The sequence below is a fragment of the Austrofundulus limnaeus genome, unplaced genomic scaffold (assembly GCF_001266775.1).
Source record: "Austrofundulus limnaeus strain Quisiro unplaced genomic scaffold, Austrofundulus_limnaeus-1.0 Scaffold3, whole genome shotgun sequence".
NCBI lineage: Eukaryota > Metazoa > Chordata > Actinopteri > Cyprinodontiformes > Rivulidae > Austrofundulus > Austrofundulus limnaeus.
The window spans coordinates 6,602,281-6,612,884 of record NW_013952405.1 but is presented as its reverse complement, the minus strand read 5'-3'; the positions used below and the strand labels follow the sequence as shown (position 1 = coordinate 6,612,884).

The 10,604-nt window shown below is 37.4% G+C and overlaps 2 protein-coding genes across 2 annotated transcripts; one reads left to right on the top strand and one right to left on the bottom strand.

Moving 5' to 3' along the window:
* Positions 1-1,206: 1,206 nt before the first annotated feature.
* Positions 1,207-4,362, bottom strand: lamtor5 (late endosomal/lysosomal adaptor, MAPK and MTOR activator 5). The gene is made up of 4 exons (XM_014019926.1): positions 4,235-4,362; positions 4,084-4,145; positions 2,786-2,903; positions 1,207-1,669 (listed from the first exon to the last, which is right to left on the bottom strand). The coding sequence occupies exons 1-4, from the start codon at positions 4,267-4,269 to the stop codon at positions 1,609-1,611; spliced, it is 276 nt and encodes a 91-aa protein (XP_013875380.1). The 5' UTR covers positions 4,270-4,362; the 3' UTR covers positions 1,207-1,608.
* Positions 4,363-7,206: 2,844 nt separating this feature from the next.
* prok1 (prokineticin 1) lies at positions 7,207-8,867 on the top strand. Its single transcript, XM_014019917.1, has 3 exons — positions 7,207-7,451; positions 7,993-8,118; positions 8,478-8,867. The coding sequence occupies exons 1-3, from the start codon at positions 7,377-7,379 to the stop codon at positions 8,595-8,597; spliced, it is 321 nt and encodes a 106-aa protein (XP_013875371.1). The 5' UTR covers positions 7,207-7,376; the 3' UTR covers positions 8,598-8,867.
* Positions 8,868-10,604: the final 1,737 nt, after the last annotated feature.

Below are 10,604 nucleotides of genomic sequence, written 5' to 3'. Positions count from 1 at the left end.
TTGCAGAACTTTGTGGGCATGTTTACGCAAAAAAAGTGGCTGAACTGAACTGTGCTTTCATCATTTTGCCTAAACTGCAGAGCAGCTGACATAGACTGTTAAAATACTGCTGTCTTTACAACAGTTAAGCTGATTATGATAGTCAAATACTGTATATTTTATAAAGATAGTCAAAGAACTCGTGAAAATACACCTTAAGGGTGGGTGTGTTGATCTTAGTATCGATACCAAAATAAATACCAGCATCAGATCGATACGGGCATTATGAAATTGATAGTTTGGTTTACTTATTTAATTTTTTCACAAATACAGCCAGTACTGCAGAGTCTGACAGTTTGGAGTTATTGGTCAAACTCTTTGTCATGCCCACGTGCAATAAAAGGTCTTTTTATTATGTTGTTATATTTGTTATTTTTTGTTTGTTTTGTTGCATTATAGGGACATTTTTCTTAAACTATTGTGTGTAGAAGGTAATAAGGGGATTGTTTTACTATTTTTATACTGTTACATTGTTTTATATTAGTTAAAACAATTATTATTATTGCCTAAAAGCATTGGCAAGTGTTTTGGCATGATCTAAAGGCAAAATCACAAAATATAAATGAATCTGTGTTTGCATCAGTGGCGATTCTAGTCCTGTAATTACTTGGAATCAGATCAATACCAAATTTCACCTAAACTGTGCACAGCACAAACCACTGTTGGTGATTTCACATTACATTGTTATTCCTGCCACATGAGTTTTTGCATGCATATGTGAAAGTTGGGACAAACGTGCACCATCTGTCAGAAACACTGGTCTCTTTGTGACAAATTTGCAAAAAAAAACTCTGTTAACAACAGAAACACCAGCGCTTCCTCCAATACATCAACTGAAAATAAACATGCCAACTGTGTTGTCAGTGGAAGAACAGTGGGAGGCCTTAAAGTTTATTATAGAGTATCAAATGTCCATACATGAGTTGTTTCAAGAGTGCAACAACTGAAGCCGCTCAAAGAGCTGCTGAAAACAAGATGTTAATAGTTTAGTACCTTTCCTCACACTCTTACTTCGAAAGATTTGAACTGTCCCTTTAAGTGTTTTCAATTCACAATTACCAGTTCTAAACCGGATTTGCATCTCAGCAGTGAAAGCTGCCAAAGAAAATTATGGGTTAACCAAGTAATAATTATCAAAGGTTAAAATAATGAATACTTGACACGTAGGAGGGTGGCTCAAAGTCAAGTTAAAGTTTATTAAAGGTTGTTATTTAGTGATTTCAGAACAATGATGTGGAAAAAAGGGGACACACACACACACACACACACACACACACACACACACACACACACACACACATAACAGAGGCTGTTGTTCTATACAGTTAACAAGAGTCATCTGGCCTAGCCTAAATATGGAATTTATATTTACAGAAAACACAGCAAATCAAAAAAAACTCTCTTTCTTTTTCTTTCTTTCTTTCTTTCTTTCTTTCTTTCTTTCTTTCTTTCTTTCTTTCTTTCTTTCTTTCTTTCTTTCTTTCTTTCTTTCTTTCGATTGTGTGAACTATGTCATGTTTTCAGATGTACATTTCTTAAATATAAAATTCCTCTGGAGTCGCGTTGTCCTCATGATGCAATCTTGTGCACTGCTACTGTGATGGTCCCATGGCTCCTCACCAGAATATTTCTACCAAACAATCAAAAATAAAAACAGGGTCGCTAAGACAGACATCACCCTGAGAAGCAATAGTTTAACCAATGCACAGGAATCATTTCAAAGTCACAAGCAGAGACATGTTTTTTTTTTTGTAGATCCACCTCTCAGTCTTTCACCTCCACTGTGATGACACACTATTTGGTAATGCACAAATAATCAATTGTACAGCTCTGTGTACATTTATCTTGCATCATGTATTAACATAAAGTTTACAATTAACTCTGAAAATTACAATTTATTTTAAAGTTAAATAATCTGCCACAAATCTGATGAATATATACAGAGTCTGTGCCAAAATGTAAACCACCTCATACTTTATGTTTTGCTTTCAAACACCCAGACTGCCTTGTAATTGTTTAAATTAGTCTTGGTCAAATATTAATTGTTTTTCTTTCTTTCTTTTTTTTATAGTACCTAACCCTGACAGTATACAGAGGAAAATGGACAAGTAGAAGACAAAGAAAAGTATCTGAAAGTAACATATTTAAGAACTGGACCAGATGCTAAACCCTGTTGATACAAATTGTCATTTTATTAATAATGAAAAAGTCAAAAGCAAAAAAATACAAACTCATCCACAGCTTAAGGTTTAATGATTTGAAGTACTTTGGAACGTTTAAACTAGTGATTCTGGTCTATTGGACAATGCTTTAAAAGACCATAAGATGGCAGTATAGTCATGAATATAAAATTCTACAGTAGTGATTAAAAATAAGTTTATACATCTAGTTGCCTCTAGGAGAGAGGTGTTCAACACCCCTGGGTGGACTGTCAGTCCTATGGGAAGCCAGACAGCCAAGCAAACTCACAGGAACAGACAAACGTAAAATCACAAATTACCATCTCATGCATTTTTTAGTATGTGGACAGAAAAATCAAATATAAAGACTCATAATGAGATTGAAGCAGGACATGGGGCCGCTGAACCCCACGTGTCATCCAAGGCACACAACCTGGAGGCCAAATCTGTGGTTTTGGATTTCTCTCAACAACTTTCTATAGAATTATTGATCTCCCCACAAATTAATCAAAGCCACCAAGGGCACGCCTAAGTCAGACTGAAAAGGGAAACCTGTCAGTGCTCACCCTGACTCGGACTCCAGGCACACTGTCGGAGTGTCTGTTGGGTCTTTGACGAGAGCTGCAGCTTGTTTGGCCAAAACTGACACAACTCCACCGTGTTCATCAGTCAATGACCCGCGGCCTGCAAATCAAAGCACACACACTATCTACTGAACTGGGCAAACAAAGAAAATGTCAGCAGTCAAAATAACATGTTTCAACTTTAAAAACACATTTTTGATACAGGGGATATTATTGTTTTTACTGTAGTCATCCCCCCTCCCCCTCCCCATTAATCATCAACATTTATAACTAAAATGCTTGGAATTTACATTGTTTGTCCTCTTTATTAGCCCTGAAGATATAAAAAGCTAATAAAAGGTCTGAGGATGTTAGCATTCAACTTTAATTTCTCTTAAAATAATGGCACATAATTAATAATCCTGTGTTTTAGTTGTTTATTGAGGGGAAACAGTCATTTGCTCTGACTGACCTTGTTATCTGATAGTAAATGAAACTCATGATCACATATTTTTTTCTGCAAGTTGCAGAGCATTTAGCTTAACTGCATTATGCATTTGTTTTTGAATGATACCAAGCAAGAAACAATTGTGGTTATAATTAATTTTACTCTACTTGTGACACACTAATTGGCAGTTAAGAGATTACGCAGTATTAGTTTTCATTTGAAATTAGCCTTTGTGATGACATCTGAATTACAGCGATTTCCTGTTGATCTGTAATATTCTCAGAGGAGCCCATCCCAGCAGAGTCTAATCTCATCCTTCTCACTGTGTAAATAAATACTCATACTGTGCATGCTTTACAAGTTATAAATAAGATTAGTTCAGGTTAAACAATGCCATATTTTAGCTTCTTTTATCTTGTGTAACAACTTACAGAAGCTTACTGAAGTTTAATGCATTAAAAAACTATGTTTAATATACTGCATGAAACCATTAAAACTGGGAGGTGAATGCTTGTTAAAAACCTGCTATGGTTGAAACTGGACGAGTTGTATGAGTTTACTGAGCATCTCTCCTCTTATGGGTTATTATTGTTGCTATTTGTAGTTAGGAAGCTGCAAGTTTCAGAATAAATACAGCAAACATCCTCATACTGTAAAAACTGAATTTTAATGTAATACCACAATGATTTGCTAACATTAATTTTTAGCAAACTGTCAGTTTTACAGCTAAACATTCAAGCTTTATGGATGATTTGACCATCGTTTTAAACACAGACGCTACCTCGTAACAGCTAAGTTTAGAGTGAATTATCATTTAAATATTTGAATTTAATTTCATTAAACAATCTCTTACAGCCCAGATTGTGTCCCTGTTGATCCGTGCAGAGCACCCCGACAACTGCTGGTTTCTTCATGCTGCCGAAAACACAGAAGGTGACAAAAATCGTTTTTTGTTGCCACAAAAAGTGAAATGTACGCGCAGTTCCAGACAGGTTTTAACTTACGTGTCGTCAAGATGTTGTTCAAGAGTCGACTCCATCGTTAAAAAATGATAAGGAAAGGAAAAATCAAATTTACTGTACGAAAATCAGCTTTGTTGTTTTCCGGGTGGAGTCAGCTGACCGTCACGTGCACTATGAGTCCCGAAGAGGACCAAAAATTACGAAACGCGAAAAACTGGCTGCGTCTGGCTGAGAGAGAGAGAGAGAGAGAGAGAGAGAGAGAGAGNGAGAGAGAGAGAGAGAGAGAGAGAGAGAGAGAGAGAGAGAGAGAGAGAGAGAGAGATTTGAAATATTGAAGGTACATGTGCTATGTACTTTACGTGTTTTATTACGATATATTTGTTTGATAGGAGGCAGGTACGCTTCCTGCAATCCAGAAGAAGTAAAGAAAATGGAATGATAAATCCCAGCTACCCTGTGTGGTATTTTACCTAAGGAGAGGAAGTGACTGAAAATAAGCCCAATGTTCAATTTATTGCTCAACTTAGACGTGTTGAATAAAGTTACTGTGTTTTTATCAGCCTCCTTTTACACTAGATACCTTTCCTGACCCAAGCTGGGTTCGAACAAACACTTTGTCCCTATAATAATTCTTTACAATTTGCTAACTCATTCTTTCTGTTTTAGGCCTACTTTATCTTTAGCATCAGATTAACTTTTATATTTCCACCGAAACATCTCCTCTGGGATTTTAAACTTGTCCATTTATCCATTTTTATTTACCTTCACAGACCATGACCAGCCTGATGTACAGTTGGGGTTTTGGCAGATTCTGTTGAGTTTTTCATTTACGTTGAGTGCGGACCCTCATTTTAAAATTACATTCAAAATATCCAAAAACTATTCAAGCTAAACTGCATTTAGCTCAGGATGTTTTATGTTTGATTTCATACTTTGCAAAGCAGCTTTAATCTTGTCCAAGTATCCAGTGTGCTTGTTTTTTTTAACACAAAATATGTGTTGCTTTAAATGAGTAAACTTGTCCCTTGCAGTCTTTTGTCGATAAACCATCTTAAAGTCATTTCCTCTGAAGTTAGTTTGATACATATGCGCTCCCTGTCCTGTCTGATTTCTGCTGCCTGTTCCAAGACGCTGAGGCTTTAGTGCTGTTGCTGACTGGGCAGAACTGGGTGAATATAATTATGTGACCGCAGCATTGGGGGGGAGAGGATCCATCACTGGTGCACCAGCAGGGTAAAGTCCTGCTGACTAGCCTATGGGCTGCTCTCCCCCTTCTTTCCCTCTAATTCTTCTCTCTTTGCCTCCCCTCTTCTCTTCCTCATATTTCTCCTTGTGTATCCTAAATCACTGGCTGCCTGCGTCTACCGACAGCCAGCTGCTCATCACTGTCCCAGCATGCACGTAGGCAAAGATACGTCAAGTTTGCGTATGCAGAATGATTTCCTATAGCTATTACGCAACATTGTCTTTTATGGTTACACATATACTTGTATGTGTGTATTTTCATGGCATTACACACACATATGCAAGAAAACTTTAGTGTTTTGGAAAGAATATTGGATCACTTAAGAACCAGAGTGGATCTGCAAACGAGCTCTGGGTCGGTGTTAATTTATCATCACCCTGCTTACTGTCTCCATGAACATCAAGAGTAATTTTTCTTATTTTAATGTTCATTTAGTGACGTTTTAGCTTCATAAGCAATTTCGAGAAGCTATAAGCACAAATTCCACCAGGTTGAAACATTCCTTTAAATAAAAAAAACATTGACAAGTAGGTTGCACTCAAAACTGATGTAATAATGAAAAATGCTTTGTGCTACGTCAGTGTGGACTAATTAGTGACACAGCTTAAGTTGATGCGACAGTCCATGGGATCATAAACAAAATAACTGAGAAACATCACCTGCTTGTTAGATGAACCGTGCAGTCTTGTTGGATCCATGCAGTTTATTTCAATAATTAAGTACATTTTATTTGTGTAGCACTTTTCACAGATATAGATCACAAAGTGCTTCACCTGGAGCAAAACTACCTATAAAATAAATGCAAATTTGAGTATAAAAACATACAATAAAACAAGTTAATGCAACTCTTAAACATTAAGTAGCTAATACATTTAGCTAAAAGTTTGTGTTTTAAGCTGCTTCTTAAAGAAGTCATCAGAGTCAGGGGCAGGACGTTCCATAATCTAATAATTATAAGAACAAGCTGGTTATGAAAATCAAAAAGAAAAAATAAGTAGGTCCTCTGGATGGGTTCTTCTTCAGTGAAACATTTCATCTCTCCTCCAAGAGACTTCTTCAGTCTGATGAGTTTCAGGTGAACTCAGCCTTATAAGCACTGCCTCCACATGGACAAACAGGTTAGTCACATGCAAAAGAGGGCCATTGCCTAACAATAACACGACACCTAAGAACCACGGCATCCAAACCGATCAGTCAGGTGATGGGGCACATGACCCTGTATGAACACTAGAGCTAATCAAGCCTATTGTTAAGCGATGGCCTCATTTGCACGTGACTAACCTGTTTGTCCATGTGGAGGCAGTGCTTATAAGGCTGAGTTTCACCTGAAACTCTCAGACTGAAGAAGTCTCTTGGAGGAGAGATGAAACATTTCACTAAAGAAGAACCCATCCAGAGGACCTACTTATTTTTTCTTTTTGATTTTTTCTACCTGGATTACTGAGATGCATCAGGACATTTTGAACCACTGATTATGAACAGTTTTAAATGTGCTTTGTGCCATTTACTCACAGTAAGGTGGCAGCTTCCATTTTTTTGTTTTCTTTTATAATTGTAAGGAGTAAATAACCGGATGTACAGTATATTGTACTTTTGTAGGTTCTAAACCCATTTTCGTCACTGAAACCGTTTTGAAAAAAACGCATCATTCAACAGGCACCGCTGAAGAGAGCATCCGTCATCAGGAGGAGTAAGATGACAAAGCTTCTTGGTGACCAGCTGAGAGGGCGTGGGGAATATGTCAAACACAAAGAAAGAGGGAGGGGGCAAAATATTGGGTGGCGGTAGCAGGTGGATAAAAAGAGGGGGAGCGAGCACAGCTTCCCTCTTTATCTGAGAAGTTTTGCAAACCTTTATGGGTGTCTGAGGAGCCAGTGTGAGGTGCTGCAGAGTTTGTTTTTTAAAGTACTGAGAGGGTCCAGTTCTGCTGCTGCTGTCATGGACTTCTGGGTGATGCTGCTGTCCTTCCTCCTGGTGTCTCCGAGCTGGTCCAAAGGAGCTGTCATCACAGGGGTGAGTGAAATGTTTCTGCCTATTTTTCCTAATAAGTGAACTTTATAGTAAAATTGCTGTGATGCAAATATGTTAGTTAGTTATTTTTCTATTTGAATGTGTTAAATATGCTTTGATTAAAATAAAGATGAATAAACTCATGAATGATAAAACAACTCATCTAAAATCTGTTCAGTAATTATGCCTGATTACCAGTTATTACCTGATAATAGTGACAAGGGTTGATTAGAATATAATTCAATAACTGAACGTATTTATGTACACACATTTATTTCCATGTGAACGTCTTTACATATGTTCCAAACAGAAGAGTTTGTGCTATCTGGATAATTATGCAGAATTGAATTATGACTGACGACAGACCACATCCTCCTCCGCTTCAGTCTGCTGGAAAAATCCAAAGGAAATTATGTCAGTTTGCTGACTGATATTCTTTTGTAAATGAATTAAGAAGATGTAATTGATCAAGTTCATGATAAGATTCAGATATAATTTAGAATCACAACAGGAATGCATGTGTGTTTGGTTTTCTGCCCTGCAGGCCTGTGAGAGAGATGTGCAGTGTGGCTTTGGTCTTTGCTGCGCCGTGAGTTTATGGCTGAGGGGTCTGAGGATGTGCATCCCGAGAGGCGTGGAAGGGGACGAGTGCCACCCCTTCAGCCACAAGGTGGGTCCAAAATATCGTCGCAGTGATTTTCCAGCATCACAAAGCCCCCTCTGCCTCCTCTTTTTTGATGCCTGCCGTCAGAGATCCTATCAGTGGCTGGCAGGTTTGGCTGAAGTGTTGGAAAAGCTGCTGATAACTGCAGAGGTTATCGATCTTCACACCGAACGAGCCGATTCGAGTCGTTTATCTTTTTGAGCATTTGGACAAGTCAACAGTTTGCTCAGCTTGCATCCAGCCCGGCAATCCACTAAAGAGACCCACAGCTCCACTTGACAGTTCACGAAGCAATAAAAATGTCAAATTAACCTCCTTTCATTATATATTTTTACTGTTTTTTTTTTCTTTTTCAATTCTCCTAGGTGCCATTCGCAGGGAAGCGGCTGCATCACACGTGTCCCTGTCTCCCCCACTTGGTGTGCACCAGGTTTGCTGACAACAAGTACAGATGTACAGAAGATTTCAAAAACATGGACTTTTAATGAAGAAATAAACAGCACATTTCTACGGATGAGGATTTGAACAAGATGTGGATCACAATCACCTCCAACAACTGTATTCTTCATTTATCTACTCTATGCAGTAAAACACATTATAAACATGATACTGATGCACAAAAAATATGACAGCTTAAACTGAGGCAGTGTTAATTAATATCAAGAGCCACATAAGGATTATAAAGACTTCTTGACTTTATAAATCAAACGTATCGACAGGAAGTTTGTGAATTATGCTCACTTTCAGTTAATTTATCAAAGGAGATGTACATAATTATTGTCAATAAAAATATAAAAACATGACTGTGTCTTATTTTTTGTGTTCAGACTCAAAGTCTGGGGGAAATGATAAACTATGATCCTGTGTCAGATGTGAAATCAAAGGAGATGTTTGTTCACAGAAAAACTCTAACTAAACTTTAATGGAAATAATCAAATATGATTGAAATTGAAAGGAGTACATACATGATGTCTTTTTGCAGCATTTTGCAGTGCACAATGAAAGCAAAACACTAGAAATAAAATGACATGTATATTAAAAATTACAGGCACAATGAAATTTTATTAGTACGTCAGCCATTAAGAAGAAATTGAATTAAAACAAATTGAGAGATGAGACAAACCAGGTTGTCACTTTCTTTAAATTCACTATTGCTCTATAAAGAGATGAAGAAACAAATCACAATTTCAGTAATAGCTTTGCTATAATAAGGTACAAGGACTTCTGATTTTTCACAATCATAAGTTCCATGCTTTAAATTATTCAGCAGAGTCAGTGTTTTGAAAATGAATTGCAGAACATTAACTGCAGAGCTATAGATTATATTTCTCCAACTGTGGAATCTCTTCATTGTCTCCCCTTTAAACTGAGAATAAAATTGAAACATATTTATTTTGCTGGGTCTACTGACTGCTGCAGGACCGATGCACTTATTTTACTCTGTAACATTGTCAGAAAGTTTTAATTACTCAGTTTTAGCGGACTGTTTCTGTCTGTCTCTGTCTTGTCCTCAGACAGCTGCAACATTAATCCTGACCTACTGCAAGTGAAGTGCTTTTCAGAAACCAATTAATGACTACCCAGCATTTCAAATTACACAGACATGAACTTCTCCTCATTATTGGTGCACTATTCTCTGCAGATGCTGCATTTCTTGATGATGTCATAAAATGTACAGCTGATGTGATGTGCAGAGAAACATCAAACTTGAGAGAAAAGTCCCTCACCTTCATGATTTTATTCATCCAGTGTGACACTGGCAGCTCTGCAGCTCAGCTGGATTTTTGGCTGGCAGCGTTGCTGAGGTCACCAAAACCTCTGGAACAAAATGTAAAATCTATTTAGACTTCATGGTCCACAGAAGTGAGACTGAGGATGAGAGTCCAGGTGGAGCAGCGTTTCTCAGCTCAACCACGTGTTTGGAATTGGGCAGACACTGGGCCCTCTTTATGTTTTCAGTGCAGACTGACGACAGCTCAGTATCACCCTTCCAGTCCATTACCTCTGACAGTGTAGTGTCTGCCAAAATGATCAAGCAGAAACTAACATCTTGGACATTTTAGATTCAACCAAGCGCAGGAAATGGATGGAAATCATTTCTTGGAAGAGTTGTGTTTTATTTTCCACTACTTGCCCACTGCTTACACTGCATTCTAATATTTACGTATGACTTTTGCTTGTTTATTTTCTCTTAGCAACAGCTAACAGCACTGTGAGTTGGTCTGGTGGTGCTGAAAATAACTAGATCACCTAAATGATCTTGCCCTCAGACACTTAAGACAGAATAAAGAGAATAAGACAATAAAGAAAGACAATAAAGACAATTAGGGGAATAAATGCATCTAAAACCAATAACTCTAAGAGTAACAGGTGATAAATGCATACATTGAATTTCATTTCATCCTATTTCTCCTTTTTGCAGTTGAACATATTCAGTAATAAGAGCAGTTAATATTTTATTTTCAGAATAAAAGTAACTAATCAAATTAACC

Coding starts and splice junctions, on each gene's coding strand:
- prok1 (XM_014019917.1), top strand. CDS start 7,377: ATGGACTTCTGGGTGATGCTGCTGTCCTTCCTCCTGGTGTCTCCGAGC. Junction 7,452..7,992: donor AAGGAGCTGTCATCACAGGG/GTGAGTGAAATG, acceptor TCTGCCCTGCAG/GCCTGTGAGAGAGATGTGCA. Junction 8,119..8,477: donor GCCACCCCTTCAGCCACAAG/GTGGGTCCAAAA, acceptor CAATTCTCCTAG/GTGCCATTCGCAGGGAAGCG.
- lamtor5 (XM_014019926.1), bottom strand. CDS start 4,269: ATGGAGTCGACTCTTGAACAACATCTTGACGACAC. Junction 4,146..4,234: donor GAACAACATCTTGACGACAC/GTAAGTTAAAAC, acceptor TGTTTTCGGCAG/CATGAAGAAACCAGCAGTTG. Junction 1,670..2,785: donor TGCCTGGAGTCCGAGTCAGG/GTGAGCACTGAC, acceptor ATTGTTTGGTAG/AAATATTCTGGTGAGGAGCC.